Source organism: Bombina bombina, chromosome 4 (genome assembly GCF_027579735.1).
Source record: "Bombina bombina isolate aBomBom1 chromosome 4, aBomBom1.pri, whole genome shotgun sequence".
NCBI lineage: Eukaryota > Metazoa > Chordata > Amphibia > Anura > Bombinatoridae > Bombina > Bombina bombina.
This window is the reverse complement of record NC_069502.1, coordinates 851643474-851670408: the sequence shown is the minus strand read 5'-3', so window position 1 is coordinate 851670408 and position 26935 is coordinate 851643474. Positions and strand designations below refer to the sequence as shown.

Genomic DNA, 26935 nt, shown 5'->3' with positions numbered 1-26935 from the left:
GAAAATGGATGTATCTAGCAGAAATCATGTGTTCTATAATTTCAGGCAAAGACTTAGAGTTTATTGACTTGTAAAAGATAGGAGGCTTCCCGGCCCCTGCAAAAAGGGTTGGGTAAGCAACCTGATCTCCTGAAAATTGTATAAAGTTTTGTGTTTTAACTTGTAAAGTTGTCATTCTTACAAGGGAGGCTGTGACAAAACGGAGTAAGGACCCATTGCTTCATGCCATCTCTCTGGCGCAGATATTAGACTAGTAAAGTATAAAATCTGTTTTTTTTTCCTTTTTATTTTAGAAAAAACTTTGCTTGTGTGTAATTTTATTTGTAACATTTTTTTATTAATGCATTGTGCATAATAATTTTTGGCATAATAAATAATTAATTTATTAAGCTTTGGCCGTTGTCTAATATTTGAACCACATTACTGAAAGAGACTGGAGTATTAGAACTGTATATTTTAGGTTATTTTCTGCTAAATTGTATTCTGAGAGTTAATGTGTAAATCTGCGGTTTCCTTAAGATTTCCCATATCATATAATCTTAAGTGGTGGCAGCTAGATATTATTGTTAGTTTAGTGTGGGTGGCATTAAAGGGGAGTTTTGGGCATTTCTTTTACGTCTACTACAGACTATTGTTAACCCTTGCACCCACTGAACTAAATGACAAGCTTGCCTGGTGTGGCTAGATTGTGACATATTAGTGACAGTAGAAGGGGTCTGATAACTCTTTCTGTGCCAAACAAGTGACTGGCGCAGGGTTGGATAACCCTGGTCGTCACAGGTGCCATTTAGCTTTTGTCCATATTTGCAGTCTCCGAGTTATGGAGGATTCTGATTTTTTAGAGACGGACATCTCCGACTCGGAGTATTCGTCTTGTGAGGAGTATGAAATGGCCCGGGTTATCCATGACCATCAGTTATGTTCCGATTGCCGTGCTAGAGTGCTCTCTTCCCCCGATTCAAGGAACGTAGAGTGTGTTGAGCAATCCGCCCCTGAGGATTCCATGTATAGTAAGGCGCATGCCCCAGAACTTTCTTTTGCTATGCAATCAGGTGTCCCTAGGGCCGTTACTCCTCCGGAAGGCGACTTGTTTCCTCCAGAGGTTATGGCACGGTTCTGCATGGCCATATCTATGGCACTGGCACATTTATCTCTCCCAAGAAAAGTATTTCTAAGATACTGTCCTTGTTCTGTTAACCAGGATCCGTCGAGCGTGAGATCGCCTGAGTCAGTTCGACCTTCTGGGGAAGCGATGGCCTCTGAGGCTTCATCCATCGATCCGGCAGGGAATCATTTTGCCTACCGTTATAGACTGGCATGCCTTCGTGTCCTACAAAGGCATGTTTTGGCGGTGCTGGAGGATTCCGGTCCTACTGGGCCGAGGGATCCTTAGTCTTCTGTGTCTCCTTCACGTCTCCGTCTTTCTTTTCTTTTAAGTATCTGTTCCATTTCTGAGTTTATGAGATTGGGGCCTCTAATCGGCTGGTCCCGTTGGCATACCCATTATCCTAGGGTGTTCACCCGTGGGTGCTGCCTTCATTTTATGTGTTTAATTTGTTTTATGAAGCTCATGTTTGTTATAGTTTCCGTTTGTTGGGAACGTTTCTTGTCTGGAACTGATACTTGCGATTTTGTGGTCGCGTGGGCTTTTCCTCGGAAGTTGCGCAGTACTATAGTATATGTTATCAATCTCTTCGGGGGCCTCTATTTTCCTTGGACAATTTCGGCGTGTTCTCGTGCCAGACGGGTCCTGGTCGGGCACTAAAGGTGGTCCCTTACGGTTCATGTCACCCACGTGGTGCCGATGTACTGGTTCTTTGCATGCAAGAGGTCATAGGGCTGGGATTGGGTACTGGGACTCTGTAGTTCAGTGTCCTATCTTTCTTGGTTGGGAGTGGTCCTTTTTAGGAAGGGAGCTGTGTAGGGGTTCTAGAACCAGAGCATGCAGTCTTCTGTCCTGTCAAGATCATTTAAATAAGGGTCAGTGCTGTTTTTCCTTGGGGCCCCCCCCCCTCTTTTTTTCTTCTGAGGATGGTCCGGAAAATTTGTATTCTTGTATCCGGATGTTGACAATTGTTTTGGAATTGTTCCGTTACCTCGGAAAGGGTGTCAGGGATCTGGCTGCTCTGTTGAGTCTTGACCATATGCCTCCATTCACTGCAGGTCTAAGTGGCCTGAGGGTTGTCTCCCTGCCTAGTGGCTGAGGGTTGAAGTTCATCCTGCTGTGGCAGCTCTTTCACCTCGTTCTTGCCTTGGTGGGGGGGTCTCGGTGTTCATTCCTCCTCTGGTCACTCATGCTGCGGGTGTTGGAGATTTTTCTTAAAGTGTCGTCTAGTTTTTCCGCCATTCATCTTTATCTGCAGGTTCCGAATTTTATTCGGTTTATGTGGGTTAATACCTATGTTTAGTAGAATCAGAATGGGGGATAGTGTTCATATATGTTGTAACTAAATATTCCCCGTCAGGCACTAGGTTATCACAGATTAGGCAATAAAGATATATTCTCCCAAATTGGGAAAGATAATACTTCTATATATAATGATATAATGTAACCAATAAAACCTGGGGAGGGTGCTCACTGTTCAAATAAATGTAGAAAAATGGAGAGAAGCGAACAGAGACAAGAGCACTCACAATGGGAATGGCATATGTGGCTGGGCAGTGTAGGTGTATGATATTAAAACTTAATATTTATTATTCAAAAAAGGAGATAAAATCTACTGTTTAAGTAGTGAATAATACTTAGATTAAAAGATATACAAGTAATGGGTGGCTTTCTATCCACATAACCCCAAACAAGGTGTAGCAATAAAGCTCAAAAGCAAGTAAGAGGGATTTTGGGCAGAGACACACCATAAAATGGTTCACGGATTGCACAGTTACTATCTGAAAAAGAGGATTGACCTCAAACGAATTAAGCTATCTAGTGCAATACTGGACCGGTGTGAGTCTGTCCAAAGAATCTTGGTATACAAAATTAGTATGGGGAAATGAAAGTGGCAAGGTCTGCACAAACGAAAGTGTGCTATATAATACACAATTAAATAAGTGAGAGGGTATGCTGACAAATAAACTTCTTGCAAGGAAAAACATCAATTAGGCTGCAAATAAGGTAAATCTCATAGGAGTTAGTGCATGCCTAATAAAGTGTGACCAGCCAAATTACGGAGTGGATAGAAAGCCGGTAGAGCGCCTGATGCGCATTTCGCCTGGCTTGGCTTTCTCAAAGGGTTAGCCTTTGAGAAAGCCAAGCCAGACGAAATGCGCATCAGGCGCTCTACCGGCTTTCTATCCACTCAGTAATTTGGCTGGTCACACTTTATTAGGCATGCACTAACTCCTATGAGATTTACCTTATTTGCAGCCTAATTGATGTTTTTTCTTGCAAGAAGTTTATTTGTGAGCATACCCTCTCACTTATTTAATTGTGTATTATATAGCACACTTTCGTTTGTGCAGACCTTGCCACTTTCATTTCCCCATACTAATTTTGTATACCAAGATTCTTTGGACAGACTCACACTGGTCCAGTATTGCACTAGATAGCTTAATTCGTTTGAGGTCAATCCTCTTTTTCAGATAGTAACTGTGCAATCCGTGAACCATTTTATGGTGTGTCTCTGCCCAAAATCCCTCTTACTTGCTTTTGAGCTTTATTGCTACACCTTGTTTGGGGTTATGTGGATAGAAAGCCACCCATTACTTGTATATCTATTAATCTAAGTATTATTCACTACTTAAACAGTAGTTTTTATCTCCTTTTTTGAATAATAAATGTTAAGTTTTAATATCATACACCTACACTGCCCAGCCACATATGCCATTCCCTTTGTGAGTGCTCTTGTCTCTGTTCGCTTCTCTCCATTTTTTCTAATACCTTTGTTTGCCTAGTTCAACTACTGTGTCTGCTAGGCTAGGGCACAGTTGGGAGCTTGTGGCTTCCTTGAGGCTCCATAAGTCTTATGGTGTTGTGTCAGGGATCTGAGGTTAAACCTGTTTTTTTTGTGTGATCGCACTTTTAGTTGTAGTGTTGTTCCCTGGTCCTTGCCCTTCTAGGGAGTTCTTCCTTGGGCGGTTGTCTTTAGCAACCTTAAGTTCTCCTTAGTTGTTTTAAGGTTTCTTCCTTTGTTGGTGGTCCTTGAGACATCTTATGGTTCCTCCATTTTCCCCCTCGGGGTAGGTGGAGGTTCCTACTTCAGGACGAGGGTTAGTTCTGTGTGTTCAGAAAGTCAGCTGGACTTGGCTCCTTGGGTTTTTTTTGTGCTCAGTGGTTCTAGGGATCTGAGTGGTCTTTAGTTTGGCTGTAGGTTATTTAACTAATGTGCAGTTACTGGGTCCTTTCAGGTTTTTAACCCCTCGTTCTCAGCGTTACAGTTTTTTTGTAGGGTGTTGTTTTTTTTCAGTCTGTGGTGCCTGTTGAAGGGGCTGCCTTCTGTACCCGCCCTTTTGTTTGCATTCAGTGTCCTCTATAGCTTGGGTATTGTTTTCTTAAAAGTAATGACTGCAGCTGTGGACTCTTCCCGTTTAAGGAGAAAAACTCAAATTATGCTTACCTGATCGTTTTTTTTTCTTCTGACGGGAAGAGTCCACAGCTCCCCGCCCGTGCTTTATGTGAGGCGGCGGTATTTGGGTTTTGTTCTTCTGGCACCCTTTTTACCCTGGTATTTCTCCTACTGTTCCTTGTTCCCTTGGCAGAATGACTGGGGATTAAGGGAAGTGGGGGAGGTATTTAAGCCTTTGGCTGGGGTGTCTTTGCCGCCTCCTGGTGGCCAGGTTCTGAATTCTCAAAAGTAATGAATGCAGCTTTGGGCTCTTCTTGTCAGAAGAAAAGAAAATGATCAGGTAAGCATAATTTGAGTTTTCTGATTGGCTGATTGCTGTCACGTGATGCATTAGGAAGAAAAATGTAACTTTGAATTTGTAGAAGAAAATTTTTTTTAAAAAATGACTGCTCATTTGAAATTTAAACTAAGTACGTTTGCATTGACTCTTTGTTGTGCATTTATTGATTATGCAATGCTGCTGTGTGTAGTGATTCTTTCTTTAACTATTGAAATGTATTATCTGTTTTTACTTTTGATTAAAATTAACCCTGCAATAACAAAAGTTGAACAAACAGAAGATCTGTGTGCGGTGAAACCCCTTTTAATTAAGGAGCAGGAAAACTATGAGGATACTGACATGGAACACCACAAGGATATGGAGACAAGTGAGTGTGTGATGTGTAATGTATGGCATTTAGTACCAAAGTGACATGAGCAAAGCCCAGATAAGTGTGTGATAAATAAGTGCTAATCCTGTTTGAGAAAGTTCTCTCTTGCTGCTGGTTTGTCAGATGAGCTTTATGGAATCCTCAGAATGCTAAACCCAAACAGCTGTAGCATGTCCAGGGGCTGTTTCTAGACCATAAACTGTGAGTGCTGATTTAGGTTCACATAAAAGTACATAACTACTAATTAGTTCTGATTTTGATATTTAAAGGTATATTAAACAGTAAATTTATAATGTATTCAAGCAAAGATTAGCCTGAGAATAATATGTAGATGTATTATTTTTCAATTATTCGTTTAAATGGGCTCCACAAGGTTGTGTGTAATATATAATTGTTAAAGTAACCCTCTAACAGGGTTTACACACAGCCAATTGCTTTATAGAAACTAACCCTTTACAATTATATCTTCAGCGAAGCCGTCCTTGACAGCATGCATTAGTCCCAACACTTAATAAGTATTCTAACTCTGACTGGTGGCATATTCTCCTTCCCTTAGCATTACATAATAAAGTCTGGGTTATCTTCGGGCTATACTGAGGTATGCAAGTATAGGGTTGGCTTCGGGGTTGCGCAGAACTATGTGCGTAAGACCACACTACAGTGGTGGGTTAGCATTCGCCAGAATGTAGCCTTCAATAAGTAATGACACAATTACGTTACAGAGACAACCTACCAAGGCCTATAAAAAACCATGAGACACTTTAGAAAGTGCTTGGTTATTCTAGTGACAAGTCATTAGTTTCCCTAGCTCCGAGATCCTTAATGGTCTTTCTGGTTATCCATTTCTCATTACTATTTTCCTTTCTTCTGCTTCATTCAGGCTTCTTTTCTCCTAGCTCTTTACTGTGGTTTTGTCTTACTGCCTGACCTATGCAATATATTGCCTTGTGAATTGTTTCTTAGCTTGACCCCTTGGCTTGTTACCTGGAGTCTCTAGGTTCTCTTCCATAGTTTGATCACGGATTAGAACGATACTTGCCTGAACCCTGTGTACGTCTGCTGGCTTGGACTGTCTCCTTGTGTGACATTTGGCTTGTTATTTGACTTTGGCTTTTGAATTCCCTGGGGTACGTTCACAATCAGCCCTTCTCTCTAGCAGACCAAAACTAACCCAGGCTTCTTCTAGCAGAGGTGTATGTAAGGGTGTGCTAAAACCTGCTATTACATTTCTATATCTGAAATCCTTTCCAGGTAATCTTTACACACCTGTTAGAAACTTGGTGGATTTGAGAAAACCAACACTTTCTTTCATGTAATTGGCAAGAGTCCATGAGCTAGGGATGTATGGGATATGCAATCCTACCAGGAGGGGCAAAGTTTCCCAAACCTCAAAATGCCTATAAATACACCCCTCACCACATCCACAATTCAGTTTTACAAACTTGGCCTCCTATGAAGGTGGTGAAGTAAGTTTGTGCTAAGATTTCTACGTTGATATGCGCTTCTCAGCATTTTGAAGCCAGATTTCTCTCAGAGTACAGTGAATGTCTGAGGAATGTGAAGGGAGTATCACCTATTGAATGCAATGGTTTTCCTCGCGGGAGATCTATTTCATAGGTTCTCTGTTATCGGTCGTAGAGATTCGTCTCCTACCTCCCTTATTCAGATTGACGATTTACTCTCATATTCCATTACCTCTACTGATAACTGTTTCAATACTGGTTTGGCTATCTGCTATATGTGATGGGTGTCTTTCGGTAAGTATGTTTTCATTACTTAAGACACTCTCGGCTATGGTTTGGCACTTTATGTATTAATGTAAAGTTCTAAATATATGTATTGTACTTATATTTCCCATGAGTCAGGTTTATGTATATTTCCTTTTGCAGATTATTCAGTTTCATATTTTGGAAAAAACATATTTAGGAAAATATTTTTCTTACCTGGGGTTTAGTCTTTTTTTCAAATTGACTGCTTTCTCACTAAATTTTCACGGGCAAAATTAGGCTCGCGAGGCGCAAAATGCTGATGTTTATTGCGTCATTCTTGGCGCGAGAATTTTTTGGCGCGAAGGGATGTTCAGTGACGCAAGTTCGTAATTTCTGGCGTCTTAATTGATGCCGAGTTCCTTGTACAAGGTGCGTCTGCGATGACGCAAGTGTGTCATTTCCGGATGTTGTTAGCGCCAAAAAAATTTCAGTTTGCGTTGTGCGTCATACTTGGCACCAAATAATTTCATTATTTTAAACCCCATTCCTATATTCCTCTTGCATTTTTCTATGTCAGAGGGCTATGCTGTTTGCATTTTTTCCCATTCATGAAACTGCCATATAAGGAAGTTGATCATTTTGCTTTATTTGTTGTTTTTTTCTCTTACATTTGCAAGATGTCTCAATCTGATCCTGTCTCAGAAACCACTGTTGGAACCCTGCTGCCTGATAACAGTTCTACCAAAGCTAAGTGTATCTGTTGTAAATTTGTGGAGATTATATCTCCAGCTGTGGTATGTAATAGTTGTCATGATAAGCTTTGACATGCAGAGAATGTATCCATCAGTAATAGTACAATGCCCGTTGTTCCTTCAACATCTGATGTACATGAAATCCCTGTGAATATAAAAGATTTTATTGCTGATGTGATTCAGAAGGCTTTGTCTGCTATCCCGCCTTCTAATAAACGTAAAAGGTCTTTTAAAGCTTCTCATAAAGTTGATGAATTTTCAAATGACCGACAACATACTGAACAGAAGATCCTACCTCAGATATTGACACTGACAAATCTACTCATTTATTTAAAATGGAGTATATTCGTTCCTTGTTAAAAGAGGTGTTGATTTCTCCTGTTAAGTGTGATCAGTCCACGGGTCATCATTACTTCTGGGATATTGCTCCTCCCCAACAGGAAGTGCAAGAGGATTCACCCAGCAGAGCTGCCATATAGCTCCTCCCCTCTACGTCACCTCCAGTCATTCTCTTGCACCCAACGACTAGATAGGATGTGTGAGAGGACTATGGTGATTATACTTAGTTTTATACCTTCAATCAAAAGTTTGTTATTTTATAATAGCACCGGAGTGTGTTATTCCTTCTCTGGTAGAATTTGAAGAAGAATCTACCTGAGTTTTTACTATGATTTTAGCCGGCGTAGTTAAGATCATATTGCTGTTTCTCGGCCATCTGAGGAGAGGTAAACTTCAGATCAGGGGACAGTGGGCAGATTAATCTGCAAAGGGGTATGTAGCAGCTTATTATTTTCTGACAATGTAATTGATGAGAAAATTCTGCCATACCGATATAATGTAAACTCAGCCTTAAATGCAGTAGCAGCAACTGGTATCAGGCTGTCATGTATGTATATTTTACACTTCAGTATTCTGGGGAATGGCACTTCACTAGAATTATGCTGTGTGCATAAGACTTTAGCCTAATTTGCAGGGACTAGCAACAGGCTTTTTAATAACACTTAATTTATGTTAAACGTTTTTTGCTGGCATGTAAAATCGTTTCATTTCTGAGGTACTGGGTGAATAAAATATTTTGGGCACTATTTTTTTCCACTTGGCAGTTGTTTTATTGAATTTATGACAGTTTACTGATCTCTCTCACTGTTGTGTGTGAGGGGGAGGGGCCGTTTTTGGCGCTTTTGCTACGCATCAAAAAATTCAGTCAGAAGCTCACTGTACTTCCTGCATGATCCGGTTCATCTCTACAGAACTCAGGGGTCTTCAAAACTTGTTTTAAGGGAGGTAATCACTCACAGCAGAGCTGTGAGATTGTAGTTGACTGTGATAAAAAACGTTTATTTCTGTAACTTTTTTTTCTGCTATCAGGGTTAGTTATCCTTTGCTAATGGGAACAAGCCTTTGCTAAAATTGTGTTTTTTTTTTTTTACAAAGATTTGATGCTATAACCTTTCAGTTTATTAACTTTCAACTGTCATAACTCTTTCTGTGCTTCTTATAGGCACAGTACGTTTTCTTATTATAATAAATTACTTGAAAAGTATTTCCAAGTTGCTAGTTTATTTGCTAGTGTGTTAAACATGTCTGATTCAGAGGAAGACATCTGTGCTATATGTGCTAATGCCAAAGTGGAGCCCAATAGAAATTTATGTACTAACTGCATTGATGCTACTTTAAATAAGAGTCAATCTGTACAAATTGAACACATTTCACCAAACAACGAGGGGAGAGTTATGCCGACTAACTCGCCTCACGTGTCAGTACCTGCATCTCCCGCTCGGGAGGTGCGTGATATTGTGGCGCCGAGTACATCTGGGCGGCCATTACAAATCACATTACAGGATATGGCTACTGTTATGACTGAAGTTTTGGCTAAATTACCAGAACTAAGAGGTAAGCGTGATCACTCTGGGATGAGAACAGAGTGCGCTGATAATGTTAGGGCCATGTCAGATACTGCGTCACAACTTGCAGAACATGAGGACGGAGAGCTTCATTCTGCGGCTGACGGTTCTGATCCAAACAGATTGGATTCAGATATTTCAAATTTTAAATTTAAGCTGGAAAACCTCCGTGTATTACTAGGGGAGGTGTTAGCGGCTCTGAATGATTGTAACACAGTTGCAATACCAGAGAAAATGTGTAGGTTGGATAAATATTTTGCGGTACCGTCGAGTACTGACGTTTTTCCTATACCTAAGAGACTTACTGAAATTGTTACTAAGGAGTGGGATAGACCCGGTGTGCCGTTCTCACCCCCTCCGATATTTAGAAAGATGTTTCCAATAGACACCACCACACGGGACTTATGGCAAACGGTCCCTAAGGTGGAGGGAGCAGTTTCTACTTTAGCTAAGCGTACCACTATCCCGGTGGAGGATAGCTGTGCCTTTTCAGATCCAATGGATAAAAAGTTAGAGGGTTACCTTAAGAAAATGTTTGTTCAACAAGGTTTTATATTGCAACCCCTTGCATGCATTGCGCCTGTCACGGCTGCAGCAGCATTTTGGTTTGAGTCTCTGGAAGAGACACTTGAATCAGCTCCATTAGATGAGATTACACACAAGCTTAAAGCTCTTAAGTTAGCTAACTCATTTATTTCAGATGCCGTAGTACATTTAACTAAGCTTACGGCTAAGAATTCCGGATTCGCCATTCAGGCACGCAGAGCACTGTGGCTAAAATCCTGGTCAGCTGACGTTACTTCTAAGTCTAAATTATTTAATATACCTTTCAAAGGGCAGACCTTATTCGGGCCCGGATTGAAAGAAATTATCGCTGACATTACAGGAGGTAAAGGCCATGCCCTGCCTCAAGACAGAGCCAAACCTAAGGCTAGACAATCTAATTTTCGTTCCTTTCGGAATTTCAAAGCAGGAGCAGCATCAACTTCCTCTGCTCCAAAACAAGAAGGATCTGTTGCTCGCTACAGACAAGGCTGGAGACCTAACCAGTCCTGGAACAAGGGCAAGCAGGCCAGGAAACCTGCTGCTGCCCCTAAAACAGCATGAATTGAGGGCCCCCGATCCAAGGAACGGATCTAGTGGGGGGCAGACTTTCTCTCTTCGCCCAGGCTTGGGCAAGAGATGTCCAGGATCCCTGGGCGCTAGAGATAATATCTCAGGGATACCTTCTGGACTTCAAATACTCTCCCCCAAGAGAGAGATTTCATCTGTCAAGGTTGTCAACAAACCAAATAAAGAAAGAGGCGTTTCTACGCTGCGTACAAGAGCTTTTATTAATGGGAGTAATCCATCCAGTTCCACGGTCGGAACAGGGACAAGGGTTTTACTCAAATCTGTTTGTGGTTCCCAAAAAAGAGGGAACTTTCAGGCCAATCCTGGATTTAAAGATCCTAAACAAATTCCTAAGAGTTCCATCGTTCAAAATGGAGACTATTCGGACAATTTTACCCATGATCCAAAAGGGTCAGTACATGACCACAGTGGATTTAAAAGATGCTTACCTTCACATACCGATCCACAAAGATCATTACCGGTATCTAAGGTTTGCCTTTCTAGACAGACATTACCAGTTTGTAGCTCTTCTATTCGGATTGGCTACGGCTCCAAGAATCTTCACAAAGGTTCTGGGTGCTCTTCTGGTGGTACTAAGACCGCGAGGAATTTCGGTAGCTCCGTACCTAGACGACATTCTGATACAAGCTTCAAGCTTTCAAACTGCCAAGTCTCATACAGAGTTAGTACTGGCATTTCTAAGGTCGCATGGATGGAAGGTGAACGAAAAGAAGAGTTCTCTCTTTCCACTCACAAGAGTTCCCTTCCTGGGGACTCTTATAGATTCTGTAGAAATGAAAATTTACCTGACAGAAGACAGGTTAACAAAACTTCAAAGTGCATGCCGTGTCCTTCATTCCATTCAACACCCGTCAGTGGCTCAATGCATGGAGGTAATCGGCTTAATGGTAGCGGCAATGGACATAGTACCCTTTGCACGCCTACACCTCAGACCGCTGCAATTGTGCATGCTAAGTCAGTGGAATGGGGATTACTCAGACTTGTCCCCTTCTCTGAATCTGGATCAAGAGACCAGAAATTCTCTTCTATGGTGGCTTTCTCGGCCACATCTGTCCAGGGGGATGCCATTCAGCAGGCCAGACTGGACAATTGTAACAACAGACGCCAGCCTACTAGGTTGGGGCGCCGTCTGGAATTCTCTGAAGGCTCAGGGACAATGGAATCAGGAGGAGAGTCTCCTACCAATAAACATTCTGGAATTGAGAGCAGTTCTCAATGCCCTTCTGGCTTGGCCCCAGTTGACAACTCGGGGGTTCATCAGGTTTCAGTCGGACAACATCACGACTGTAGCCTACATCAACCATCAGGGAGGGACAAGAAGCTCCCTAGCAATGATGGAAGTATCAAAGATAATTCGCTGGGCAGAGTCTCACTCTTGCCACCTGTCAGCAATCCACATCCCGGGAGTGGAGAACTGGGAGGCGGATTTTTTAAGTCGTCAGACTTTTCATCCGGGGGAGTGGGAACTTCATCCGGAGGTCTTTGCCCAAATACTTCGTCATTGGGGCAAACCAGATATAGATCTCATGGCGTCTCGACAGAACGCCAAGCTTCCTCGTTACGGGTCCAGATCCAGGGATCCGGGAGTGTTCCTGATAGATGCCTTGACAGCACCTTGGACCTTCAGGATGGCTTATGTGTTTCCACCCTTCCCGATGCTTCCTCGATTGATTGCCAGAACCAAACAGGAGAGAGCATCAGTGATTCTAATAGCGCCTGCATGGCCACGCAGGACTTGGTATGCAGATCTGGTGGACATGTCATCCTGTCCACCTTGGTCTCTACCTCTGAAACAGGACCTTCTGATACAGGGTCCTTTCAAACATCAAAATCTAACTTCTCTCAAGCTGACTGCTTGGAAATTGAACGCTTGATTTTATCAAAACGTGGTTTTTCTGAGTCAGTTATTGATACCTTAATACAGGCTAGGAAGCCTGTTACCAGAAAGATTTACCATAAAATATGGCGTAAATACCTATATTGGTGCGAATCCAAAGGTTACTCTTGGAGTAAGGTTAGGATTCCTAGGATATTGTCTTTTCTACAAGAAGGTTTAGAAAAGGGTTTATCCGCTAGTTCCTTAAAGGGACAGATCTCAGCTCTGTTCATTCTGTTGCACAAACGTCTGTCAGAAGTTCCAGACGTTCAGGCTTTTTGTCAGGCTTTGGCCAGGATTAAGCCTGTGTTTAAAACTGTTGCTCCACCATGGAGTTTAAACCTTGTTCTTAACGTTTTACAGGGCGTTCCGTTTGAACCCCTTCATTCCATTGATATAAAGTTGTTATCTTGGAAAGTTCTATTTTTAATGGCTATTTCCTCGGCTCGAAGAGTCTCTGAGTTATCAGCCTTACATTGTGATTCTCCTTATTTGATTTTTCACTCGGATAAGGTAGTTCTGCGTACTAAACCTGGGTTCTTACCTAAGGTAGTCACTAACAGGAATATCAATCAAGAGATTGTTGTTCCATCCTTGTGTCCAAATCCTTCTTCAAGGAAGGAACGACTTCTGCACAATCTGGATGTAGTTCGTGCCCTAAAATTATATTTACAGGCAACTAAAGATTTTCGACAAACGTCTTCCCTGTTTGTCGTTTACTCTGGTCAGAGGAGAGGTCAAAAAGCTTCTGCTACCTCTCTCTCTTTTTGGCTTCGTAGCATAATACGTTTAGCTTATGAGACTGCTGGACAGCAGCCTCCTGAAAGAATTACAGCTCATTCCACTAGAGCTGTGGCTTCCACTTGGGCCTTTAAAAATGAGGCCTCTGTTGAACAGTCTTCGCTTCATACTTTTTCCAAATTTTACAAATTTGACACTTTTGCTTCTTCGGAGGCTATTTTTGGGAGAAAGGTTCTTCAGGCAGTGGTTCCTTCTGTATAAAGAGCCTGCCTGTCCCTCCCGTCATCCGTGTACTTTTGCTTTGGTATTGGTATCCCAGAAGTAATGATGACCCGTGGACTGATCACACTTAACAGGAGAAAACATAATTTATGCTTACCTGATAAATTCCTTTCTCCTGTAGTGTGATCAGTCCACGGCCCGCCCTGTTTTTTACGGCAGGTAAATATTTTTTAAATTATACTCCAGTCACCACTACACCCTTTGGCTTCTCCTTTCTCGTTGGTTCTTGGTCGAATGACTGGAGGTGACGTAGAGGGGAGGAGCTATATGGCAGCTCTGCTGGGTGAATCCTCTTGCACTTCCTGTTGGGGAGGAGCAATATCCCAGAAGTAATGATGACCCGTGGACTGATCACACTACAGGAGAAAGGAATTTATCAGGTAAGCATAAATTATGTTTTTATTGAGGAAACTAGTCCTATTGATGTTAAAACTAGTAAACGTTTAAACTCTGTTTATAAACCTCCTGTGGTTGCTCCAGAGGTTTTTCCAGTTCCTGATGCTATTTCTGATATGATTTCTAAGTAATGGAATAGGCCTTCCTGGTACTTCTTTTATCCCTTCTTCAAGGTTTAAAAAATTGTATCCGGGGGTGGAGCCAGCTATACAAGGAACAAGACGTGCCTGTGTCAAGCTCCTGGCTATAAATTGCTATAAATATGGATATTCATACTTAAATGTGTGTTTGGAAACTGAAAATAACACCCAACTGTGCCTGGTTCAGCTTATTAGAAGTGTGGGAGTTCGTAGAGATGGTTCTGACTTAATGAGCTATCCGGCATTATCATCATGTGGGAGACAGTAGCCATGTGGGAAACAGAGTTGATGCAGCTCCTCCATAACCACTTTCATAGACTTACACAAGTTTTACATGAAGCTCTTATTAACAAGACATCTTCTCTTCATGCCTCTGAGCAAGAGGACGCTCATGCTGAATCATGGTGTGGGAATGGAGAATCGGCTGCGGATACAGAAAGACCTACGGATTTCAGTGTAGCTACAGAAGATGGAGTCGCTGTTAGACAAGTTACTGTCTTCTCCCCAGCTGCAACAATGATTGAGAGCACGCAAGATCTGGGGACAGGCAAGCTTACCATTGAGAGTAATTGTGTAGTAACAGCAAAGGCTCTAAACTTGTTATACTCTGTTCCAGTGAAAGATTGCCGTAACTTGGACTATACGCTGGAAGCGCTCGCTGAGTGGCTAGTTAAGGTGCCCCACGTTTTACCAGGTCTGGAGAGGCATAAGGATCTCATAGCTCTTGGACCTGGAGTGTTAGCCTTGCTAGATACCCGAGCTACTATAATGGATTATGCAGAAGCTTTTATTACAGGTCCTGTGTTTTTGCTGGCTGTAGCGCATTGTCAGAGCCGTTCCGGTGTAGTCTAAAAACTAAGATCATTAGCTGTGGCTCTCAGTCATCTCGGACTCTATCTGAAGTAAATGGGTCCTTGTATATGTGACTGTTTGGAGCTGCTCGGATGTTTGCTTTCTATAAAAAAAAAAAGGGGACGCTACTGCTGATCTGATTGTTATAATTCAATTTTTTTTAAAACAATTTATCTCCTTCACCGGACTTTGTGCCAACATCTAGCTGCCCTGGGGTTTGCAACTATTGGCGATATATAAAGCCATGCAGTGAAGTTAAACATGACTGCTGCACACATGCTCTATCATCTCCTATTAGTTCATTTCTGTTGGAAAAGCATCTATGTATACAAAATAACCCTGCTGTGAATGTGTATGATATTATTTAGATATAGCTTACTATTGCTCCAATATTCCTTAGCTCTTTGCCACATTTGGAGTATACCCACATACACTATTTATTTTTGTGTACGCAAAGGAGTTTGATATCTCTACCCATTTTTTCTAATCCTCATTTCTGTACAGCTTAGTATGTACTTTACTCCTGGGCAAATAGTAGTTAAGTAGTCTATATCCCCCTCGACTCAGCTAATTATCTAACTATTAGTATGACAAAGGAATTCCATCTCTATGATTTATCCAAACAGAACCCTGTATTCATCCTCTCTAATTTACCTTCAGTGGCTCTGTGAGTTACAGTTCCTATGGTATATGCTCTCTTTTGAAGGCTGTTATTATATACTATTGAAAGGTTGACTCATAGCTTACTTAATGCTAAGATGGCTCCCCCACTAATTTTCTACTCTCATGTCACTGTGCTCCATATATACCAAATTAGCCTTTCGTTAAAATTATTGCCTCTTCTGGTAAGTGGCTTAAGAGTTCTCTCAAATATTTATATTTTTCCCCTAGTTCTTAATACATTTCCCACACGCTATGAAGCAGTTCTTACTATGCTTATTTTAATTTGTGAAATGTCAGTTGCATTATATATGAGCCATTGTAAATGTCTATTAGTTATGGGATGTCAGCTATACTGATACCAATTTTACTTGTTTATTGTGTGTTATATCTAAAGCAGCTCAGGTGCTGGGTTAATACACAATGTTCATATAATTGCTTAATAGGGTTTTACAGCAGTTTTGCATGTTTTTGTTAATTGTAATTTATCCTAAAGGTTAGCTCTACAGATTGGTCGCGTATCTGTCTGGTTTGCTTGTGGTTGGGTGTAGGGCCCACACCCAACCAATAAGATTTTTTATTTTGTATACTGGTACATTTCTGCTTAAGCAGTATATTTTACTGTTTCGGAAACTGGTGCACCTTTACAACAGAGCTAATCTTATTTGTACACTGTTTTTCTTCCTCTGACCTACACTCTATGTTGTATATTCTCTATTTGCTGTATAGTTACACCCTTCAACTTTTATTGGCATCAGGTTATGCTGTCAGTCTTATGTAACACTAGTAACATTTGTTTAGTTGAGGGCTGTAATTTTATTGAGAGTTTATATGATTCTTAACTCCACGCTATATTTAGGTATGCTATAATGGGCTGAAGGATAAGCTCTTAAGATTACTAGTGAATTCAGGCATATCCTTAGTTTGGTAAACTACAAGACCAGTCTTCGCCCCCCCCCCTTCCTTTCCCTTCTCCCTCCCTTCCCCCCTTTCCCCATATGAGACTCTGACACCTGGGGATGGTGATTAGGGTCTTCCTCGATACATACTGCACTTTGAAGTTACCCCCTCTAATTCATTTGTTTTTATTATAATATTTTAGGTTCATATGGTATACATCCCCCCCCCCCCTTACTAGAGCGTATGATTTTCAATATAGATTGTACATTTGTTCACTATTATATGCCAGTGCTTTTATATTCTATGTTGTACTAAGGTTACAAAAAAACAAAAAATGTGAGGTCTGTTCTTTTTTTTGTTCTGTGATGCAACAGGATTGATTTATTGATTTGGCTCTTATGACCAATGTGTCCTTTTTGTTTTTCTTTGTGATTTTTGTAACAGCATTTATTTGTTGCTCTATCTTTTCAACCTCAATAAAAATTATTTTTAAAAAATAAAGGGAGTACTCTCTTCCTATGGAAGAGAGTACTCCCTTTAATGACAACTTAGATAGGAAACTTGAAACTTATCTAAGGGAAGCTTATTTATATTCTGTCTATATTCTCAGGCCTGCCATCTCTATGGCTGAATTGCATCTGCATCAACTTTTTGGTTGGAAAGTTTAGCGCAACAGGAAACAGATCCTGATTTGTCTAGCATTGTTCGCTTTCTTTAACATGCTAATCATTTTAACTGTGATGCTATTTTTTATATCATCAAAATTGATGTTAAATCTATGTCTTTAGCTATTTTAGCTAGAAGAGCTTTGTGGCTTAAATATTGGAATGCTGACATGGTATCTAAATCTAGATTACTATCTCTTTCTTTCCAAGGTAATAATTTATTTGGTTCTCAGTTGGATTAAAAAAAGACCCAAGGGTAAATCTAAAGCTTCTAATTGTTTTCGTTCCTTTCGACAAAATAAGGAACAGAAACCCAATCCTTCCCCCAAAGAATCTGGTTCCAATTGGAAACCTCCTTCAAGTCAGATTAAATTAAAGCCGTTTAAGAAACCAAAGCCAGCCCCCAACTCTGCATGAAGGTGCGGCCCTCATTCCAGCTCAGCTGGTAGGGGGCAGATTAAGATTCTTCCAAAGCATTTGGGCAGATTCTGTCCAAAATCAATGGATTCAGAGTATTGTCTCTCAAGGGTACCGAATAGGATTCAGAGTAAGACCTCCTGTGAGAAGATTTTTTTCTCTCACGCATCCCGGCAAATCCAGTAAAGGCTCAGGCTTTTCTGACGTGTGTTTCAGACCTGGAGCTTTCAGGGGTAATCATACCAGTTCCGTTTCAGGAACAGGGTCTGGGGTTTTATTCAAATCTATTCATTGTCCAAGAAAACTAATTCAGGCCAGTTCTGGATCTGAAAATTTTGAATCGTTTTGTAAGAGTGCCAACTTTCAAAATGGTGACTATAAGGACTATTCTGCCTTTTGTTCAGCAAGGTCATTATATGTCCACGATAGACTTACAGGATGCATATCTTCATATTCCGATTCATTCAGATCACTATCAGTTTCTGAGATTCTCTTTTCTAGACAAACATTACCAATTTGTTGCTCTTTTGTTTGCCTAGCGACAGCTCCGAAAATTTTTTCAAAGGTTCTCGGTGCCCTACTCTCTGTAATCAGAGAACGGGGTATTGCAGTGTTTTCTTATTTGGACGATATCTTGGTATTAGCTCAGTCTTTACGTTCTGCAGAATCTCACACAAATCAACTAGTGTTGTTTCTTCAAAGACATGGTTGCAGGATCAATTTACCAAAAAGTTCCTTGATTCCTCAGACAAGGGTCACCTTTTTAGGTTTCCAGATAGATTCAGTGTCCATGACTCTGTCTCTAACAGACAAGAGACGACTAAAATTGGGTTCAGCTTGTTGGAACCTTCAGTCTCAATCATTCCCTTCAGTAGCTATGTGCATGGAAGTTTTAGGTCTCATGACTGCAGCATCAGACGTGATCCCTTTTGCTCGTTTTCATATGAGACCTCTCCAGCTTTGTATGCTAATCAATGGTGCAGGGATTATACAAAGATATCACAATTAATATCCTTAAATCCCAATGTTCGACTTTCTCTGACTTGGTGGTTAGATCACCATCGTATAGTTCAAGGAGCCTCTTTTGTTCATCCAACCTGAACTGTGATAACAACAGATGCAAGTCGTTCAGGTTGGGGATCTCTGACAGCACAAGGAGTTTGGAAATCTCAAGAGGCGAGGTTACCAATCAATATTTTAGAACGCCGTGCTATTTTCAGGGCTCTACAGGTGTGGCCTCTGTTGAAGAAAGAACCGTTCATCTGTTTTTAGATAGACAATATCACAACTGTTGCATATGTCAATCATCAGGGTGGGACTCTCAGTCCCCAAGCTATGAAAGAAGTATCTCGGATACTTTCTTAGGCGGAATCCAGCTCCTGTCTAATTTCTGCGGTTCATATTCCAGGTGTAGACAATTGGGAAGCGGATTAGTTCAGCCATCAGACTTTACATCCGGGGGAGTGGTCGCTCCATCCAGATGTGTTTTCTCAAATTGTTCAGATATGGGGTCTTCCAGAAATAGATGGGATGGCTTCCCATCTAAACAAGAAACTTCCCAGTTACCTGTCCAGGGATCCTCAGACGGAGGCAGTGGATGCGTTAGCAGTTCCTTGGTGTTACCAACCTGCTTATATCTTCTCGCCTCTAGTTCTTCTTCCAAGAGTGATCTCCAAGATCATCATAGAACAATCGTTTGTGTTGCTGGTAGCTCCAGCTTGGCCTCATTGGTTTTGGTATGCGGATCTTGTTCGGATGTCCAGTTGCCAACCTGTTATGTTACAGGCTCATAAATCTGTTTCTAGGATGATTTATTATTGAGTTTGGAAGACTTATATTTCATGGTGTTCTTCTCATAAATTTTCCTGGCATTCTTTTAGAATTCCTAGAATTTTACAGTTTCTTCAGGATGGTTTGGATAAAGGTTTGTCTGCAAGTTCCTTGAAGGGACAAATCTCTACTCTTTCTGTTTTGTTTCACAGATATTGGGAAATTCCTGATATTCACTGTTGTGTGCAGGCTTTGCTCCGTATTAAGCCTGTCATTAAATCAATCTCTCTTCCTTGGAGTCTTAATTTGGTTTTGAAGGCTTTACAGGCTCCTCTGTTTGAGCCTATGCATTCTTTGGACATTAAACTACTTTCTTGGAAAGTGTTGTTTCTTTTGGCTATCTCTTCTGCTAGAAGAATTTCCGAAATTATCTGCTCTTTCCTGTAAATCTCCTTTTTTTATTTTCCATCAGGATAAGGCAGTTTTGCGGACTTCATTTAAATTTCTACATAAGGTTGTGAATTATAACAACATTAATAGCCAAATTGTTGTTCCTTCTTTGTGTCCTAATCCTAAGAATTATTTGGAGAGATCCTTACATTCTTTGGATGTTGTAAGAGCTTTGAAATATTATGTTGAAGCTACTAAAGATTTCAGGAAGACTTCTAGTCTATTTGTTGTCTTTTCTGGTCATAGGAAAGGTCAGAAAGCTTCTGCCATTTCCTTGGTATCCTGGTTAAAGCTTTTGATTCATCAGGCTTATATGGAGTCGGGTCAGGCCCCGTCTCATAGAATTTCAGCTCATTCTACTAGATCAATCTCCACTTCCTGGGCTTTTAAGAATGAAGCTTCAGTTGATCAGATTTGCAAAGCAGCAACTTGGTCTTCTTTGCATACATTTACTAAATTCTACCGTTTTGATGTATTTGCTTCCTCGGAAGCAGTTTTTGGTAGAAAAGTTCTTCAAGCAGCTGTTTCAGTTTGATTCCTCTGCTTATGTTTAAGTATTTCTTTTCATTTATGAGAATAAACTTATATTTTGGGTTGTGGATTAATTTTTTTAGCGTAAAATGGCTGTTATTATTTTTATCCCTCCCTCTCTAGTGACTCTTGTGTGGAGTTCCACATCTTGGGTATTACTATCCCATACGTCACTAGCTCATGGACTCTTGCCAATTACATGAAAGAAAACATAATTTATGTAAGAACTTACCTGATAAATTTAATTTCTTTCATATTGGCAAGAGTCCATGAGACCCACCCTTTTTATGGTGGTTATGATTTTTTTTGTATAAAGCACAATTAATTCCTTTTTTGACGCTTTTTACTCCTTTCTTCATCACCCCACTACTTGGCTATTCGTTAAACTGAATTGTGGGTGTGGTGAGGGGTGTATTTATAGGCATTTTGAGGTTTGGGAAACTTTGCCCCTCCTGGTAGGATTGTACATCCCATACGTCCCTAGCTCATGGACTCTTGCCAATATGAAAAAAATTAATTTATCAGGTAACTTACATAAATTGTTTTTTTAATGTTAAATTACAGGAAAAGTGATAAAAAAAATAAAAAGTCTATTACAAAGTTGTTTTTTTACTACTGTTATAAACATTTTATATTTAAATCTCAAAAATGTTTAATGCCCCTTTAAATCCAATTTTCCATTTGTTTACTCTCCTCCTTGTCCTCTATAGAGCAAAAGATAAATATAAGGAGATTGATCTCACATGCTATGAGAATTGCTATGAGAATTGGGGTTCTGCTAAATTTGCATATGCTAAGCTCCCATCGCATTCCTGCAAAACCACAACTGAACATTGCTCTCTATAGCAGTATGTTTAAAGTCAGATCCTATCCAGTGTAACCCATTTTTACTAAACATATGTCTATTAACCAAATTTATATTTAAAAACTTAAAGGGACAGTAAACACCAGAATTTTTGTTGTTTAAAAAGGTAGATAATCCATTTATTACCCATTCCCCAGTTTTGCATAACCAACACAGTTATAATAATATACTTTTTACCTTTGTTATTACCTTGTATATATGCCTCTGCAAACTGCCCCCTTTTATATAAGTTCTTTTGACTTGCATTTTTAGCCAATCAGTGCTGACTCCTAGGAGCTTCACATGCCTGAGCTCAATGTTATCTATATGAAACACAAACTAAAGCCCTCTGGTGAAAAACTGTCAACATGCTTTCAGATTAGAGGCGGCCTTCAAGATCTAAGAAATTAGCATATGAACCTTCTAGATTTAGCTTTCAACTAAGAACACCAAGAGAACAAAGTAATAAAAGTAAATTGGAAAGTTGCTTAAAATTACATGCCCTATTTAAATCATGAAAGTTTTTTTTTTTACTTCACTGTCCCTTTAAGAAACTCAAAGGTGTGTAGGCATTATTATAACTGAATTATTCATATTAGAGCAGCACTCACTTATACCCTTACTCACACTCACCCTATTGCTCCCTCATATCTCAGTATTGTTGTTTTACCTGTATTTAAATAAACACTGATTATTACATTTTGTTTAACCTACCCAATTGAAAGGCATCAATGTAACATTTCTTCTAAAGATACTTTTAACATAATTTTAAATAACTTTATTCTCACTGTGTTTTTTTCCCAGCATATCAATTGATGAGATCAGACAGTCCTTGTGAAGGCTGGAGTGAAGATGACTATTTCAGTAAAAGCCATGTAGTGAATAAACCATTTTTATGTTTTGTATGTGGGAAAAGTTTTACCCACAAATCACATCTTCTTACTCATCAGAAAATTCATACAGGACAAAAAGAATTTTCATGTTTTTTATGTGGCCAATGTTTTACCCAGAAAATACATCTTGTTGACCATCTGAAAATTCATACAGGAGAGAAAGCATTTTCTTGTGTATGTGGGAAAAGTTTTACACAAAAATCAAATCTTATTAGACATCAGAACATTCATACAGGAAAGAAAGCATTTCCGTGTTCTGAATGTGGGAAATGTTTTAACCAGAAAACACATCTTATTGCTCATCAGAAAGTATATAAACATGAGAAATCATTTCCCTGTTCTATATGTGGAAAATATTTTACCCAGAAATCAGTTCTTATTGACCATCTGAAAATTCATTCTGGAGAGAAAGTATTTTCATGTGCTATATGTGGGAAATGTTTTATCCAGGAATCAGTTCTGAATGACCATCTGAAAATTCATACAGGAGAGAAAGAATTTTCATGTTCTGAATGTGGGAAAACTTTTAAATTGAAGTCATGTCTTTTTAGACATCAGCAAATTCATGCAGAAGAAGAAGTTTCATGTTCTGAATGTGGGACAAGTTTTAACCAGAAGTCAAAACTTATTGCTCATCAGAAAATACATGAACGTAAGAAATCATGTTCCTGTCCTATATGTGGGAAATGTTTTACACAGAAATCGCATCTTAATACACATCAGAAAGTTCATACTGGAGAGAAAGCATTTTCATGTTCTGAATGTGGAAAATGTTTTAGCCAGAAAGCAAATCTTATTGCTCATCAGAAAATACATACGCGTGAGAAATTTTCATGTTCTGAATGTGGGAAATGTTTTACTTTGAAGGCAGACCTTGTTAATCATCAAAAGCTTCATACAGGAGAGAAAGTATTCTTGTGTAATGAATGTGGAAAATGTTTTAAATTGAAATCAAGCCTTAGTACACATCAGAAAATTCATACAGGAGAGAAAGCATTTCCTTGTTTTGTATGTGGGAAATGTTTCACCCAAAAATCAAATCTTATTAGACATCAGAATACTCATACACGAGAGAGCTTGAATAGTAGATGTTAAGCCCACTTAAGTAAATGGTCTTCAACCACAAAGAGTTTTTTTATGCATGATAGTAGATAAGTAATAGTATACATATTTTTTTCTGATGCATTCCACTAGCATGGGCGTTTGGACTTTCATTGACTGACATTTCAGTTGTACAGGTCCATAAATTTTTGGACAGTGACATCATTTTGGCTATGTACACCACTACAATAATATTTAAATAAAGCAATTAAGATGTGATTGAATTACAGACTTTAAGATTTAATTCAACAATGAATTGTTAAGAATTATTATAACAGTATTCAAATAAAGTCCCCCCATTGTCAGGGCATCAAAATTAACATAATTTTAAATAAAATGATCATTCTTCATACTTGATTGAAAATATTTTGAAGTGAATGACTGCCTGAAGTTTGGAAGTTGGAACCAATGAACATCACCAAGTTTTTTGTGTTGTTTTCCCTAGTGATGCTTTGCCAGACCTTTACTGAAGCTGTCTGAAATGTTTGTTTGTTTGTGGGTCTTTATGCCTTTAGTTTTGTCTTCAGTAAGTCAAATGCATATTAGTTTCAGTTTAGGTCAGTTCACTGACTCGACCATTCAAGAAATTTTCACTTCTTCGCCTTGAAAACTATTTGATTGCAGTATATTTTGAGTAATTGTCTAAGTGTACTGTGAAGTGCCATCCTATAAGTTTTGATAAATTTGAGCAGAAAGTATAGACCTATACACTTAATCATTAACCATGCTACTTCTGTCAGCAGTCACATTATCAATAAATACTAGTGACCGGTTACACTGGCACCCTTGCATGCCCATGTGTTTTACTGTTCTTTTTCAGGATGTTTACTTATCATATATCATTTGAAAAAGGAAATAAATGACAAGTCACACAGGATTTTTGCAATGCTTACAATAACAATAATGGTTTTTTTCTGCAATATGATTAAAGCCACAATATACCACAAACCTCTATGCATGCTTATAACATTTTATGCAATTACAATACTCGTACAATTATCTTATTCCTACCACATCTATACAGTTTTCAGTTACTGTTTAGCAATGAGAATTATAACTAAATTGCCTGCGCAACCACAGATAACAATCTTATGTTATATTACTACTCAGACAATTCTAGCTAGTTTTAAACAAACAAATAATACATTCCTCCTGTGGCAGATCGTGGGGCTATGTACGTAGCTGTTACGGTTGCCTCCAGGCTGGCTGGAAGTTGGACCGTAGAAAATGATGCTCCTAGCGCTCACCAAAGGATCATCAGCACCGTAGACACCATAACTACTGCGTAGCCACCATAAGTAATGCAGACTCTACGAACCACCGCTGCTGGGCTGGTATCTCGCCATCTGCTCTGTGCCCTGGACCTACGACCAGGCTCCAGTAGGTGAACCTCTTCCTTCTGTAGAGCGAAGCAGGATCAGGAACAAGAGCTCTTACAAGAGCTCAGTAGCTAAGGGAGTATGAAGAGCATAGCAATCCCTGTAGTGATTATAGCTGTCCCCTACAAACATGAGTCAAGGCTGCAAGTTAGAGGGTCAGAAAAAGGTCTGATGTGCTGGAACACCCAGTCTGCTTTTTATTGAGGTTACATGCAAAAAGGACACTCTCAGGGGGAGGCATAAAATCCCCAATCACACATTTAGATAGAGAGACAACGCCCTTTGACAGGCCACAACATTACTTCAGCAGATAACAAGTTACACACAAGAAAACAATGCAGTCCATCTTATCACTAGCAGGCTGACTCTGGAGGTGATTAGACAATGGGAATGTTTATCACTAAACTTAATTAGAGCTGATGACAGCAAACTTGTATTTAGAAACTAGCTTCTTGAAGCTGAACAAAGTTAACTCTTTAGTTCTGACCGAAGGGTCTGTCACATAGCACTTAATGGCACACAATGAAAACTAATGCTTTTGTAACAGTGCTCCCTTTCTGTGGAACACTCTGCCTGTGTGGTACTTGGTTCAGTAAGCCCTATTTACTGAACCAAGTGGGAGAAGCCAGGGACAAGTTATTTTACAGGTCTGGGGACATAGTCTTAAAGGGGCATTGTTCACCAATCTTCCAGGGGCCATAGTCATGAGGAAGGAGGCTGGCAAATAGGCTTCTCCACAATCCAGGGAAGCAGGGCAATTTTCCATTTAAAGGGCCAGTTACAAATAGCAGTTTGTAACATATCTCCCCTTTTGGAGGGAGACTAACCAGACACCTGACCTTCTGTCGGTCAGTGCCTAAGTTAGTCTCACAACCCACCCACAAATAAACATTAGCAGCAAAGTAGCCCCCCCACAATAAGTAGTACTGGCCTGTAGGTTCCAGGTTGTAGGATGAAAGTGTAGCATCCTCGGCCTTCCTGGAGCAGCTGGGCAAATAGCTGGTGGTACTTGGGGGGCAGAGGCCAGCGGCACTCTGCCCTGGTGCCAGCGCTTCTGCTGGGGTGAGGGGTTTGCAGGCCAGTCCTGTAACAAGGGGGTCTGTAGGGCAGAGGCCAGCAGCGCTCTGTCCTGATGCCAGCTCTTCTGCTGGGGGAATTGGGGCATAGCCCTGCCCGGTGGCAAAGGGAACGTGGGGGTTAACATCTCCACTGTTAACCCTGGGCCCAAGTAAGGAGTTAGCTGGGGAGGGGGAGATTGGCTTACCTCCTCCTGATACTCCGGCGGCCGTTGGGAAGGGAGGTCGATGCTCTCCGCTCCCTGTGGAACATGCTGCGGCTGGGGAGAGAGACCGGTTGTCTCCTCTCCCTGGAAGGCACACTCCAGCTGGGGAGGGAGGTCGATGCTCTCCCCTCCCTGTAGCTGGGTCTGTCGCTGGGGATCTGGGCCGCCTGCCCAGCATCCCTGTAGGGCCGGTAGAGAGACTGCGGTCCCATCTCCACCTGCCTGCTGGGGGTCCTCCCAGGACCAGTCTATGAGGCCTGCTGCCTCGGGTATCTCTGGTTGGGGTTGGGGAAGGAGACCGGTTGTCTCTTCCCTCTGCACGGTATACTGCCGCTGGGGAGGGAGGTCGCTGCTCTCCTCTCCCTGTAACTCACTTTCTCGCTGGAGACCAGGTGTCCATACCCTCAAACTCCACAGTTGGCGCTCAAAGGCTCGTGCCGCTTCGTTCTCAGTATCCAATTCCCGGATGATTCGACTGACTACCTCCTGCGCAGGGTCTGGACCATATCGGACTAGCCGCCTCTTTACCTCTGGAACGAAATCAGCGCCCTTATAGCGACGGATCCGGTTGAGGTGCTCTTCACAGGGTTCTGACCAGTGTCTTGTCAGCTCCATGCTGCTGTAGGTAGGGACGCTGCGCAGTGGCTAGCGTTGCCCTCAATAACTCTCATACGATACCAGTGCTGTTGGGGTGCTGCTCCTTGCGCTAGGACGCCATCCCACCGCTGCCGCCAAATGTTACGGTTGCCTCCAGGCTGGCTGGAAGTTGGACCGTAGAAAAGGATGCTCCTAGCGCTCACCAAAGTATCATCAGCACCGTAGACACCATAACTACTGCGTAGCCACCATAAGTAATGCAGACTCTACGAACCACCGCTGCTGGGCTGGTATCTCGCCGTCTGCTCTGCGCCCTGTACCTACGACCAGGCTCCAGTAGGTGAACCTCTTCCTTCTGTAGAGCGAAGCAGGATCAGGAACAAGAGCTCTTACAAGAGCTCAGTAGCTAAGGGAGTATGAAGAGCATAGCAATCCCTGTAGTGATTAT

The 26935-nt window shown here is 40.9% G+C and overlaps 1 protein-coding gene across 1 annotated transcript in view; it reads left to right on the top strand.

Annotated features, from left to right (window-relative positions):
• The window catches only part of LOC128657985 (gastrula zinc finger protein XlCGF26.1-like), a 99642-nt gene extending 76061 nt beyond the window's left edge, over positions 1 to 23581 (top strand). The window contains exons 9-10 of the mRNA XM_053712424.1: positions 5108 to 5209; positions 22040 to 23581. Coding sequence (XP_053568399.1) covers positions 5108 to 5209; positions 22040 to 23223 — 1286 coding nt within the window. The 3' untranslated portion in view covers positions 23224 to 23581. The remainder of the gene's footprint in view (positions 1 to 5107; positions 5210 to 22039) is intronic.
• Positions 23582 to 26935: the final 3354 nt, after the last annotated feature.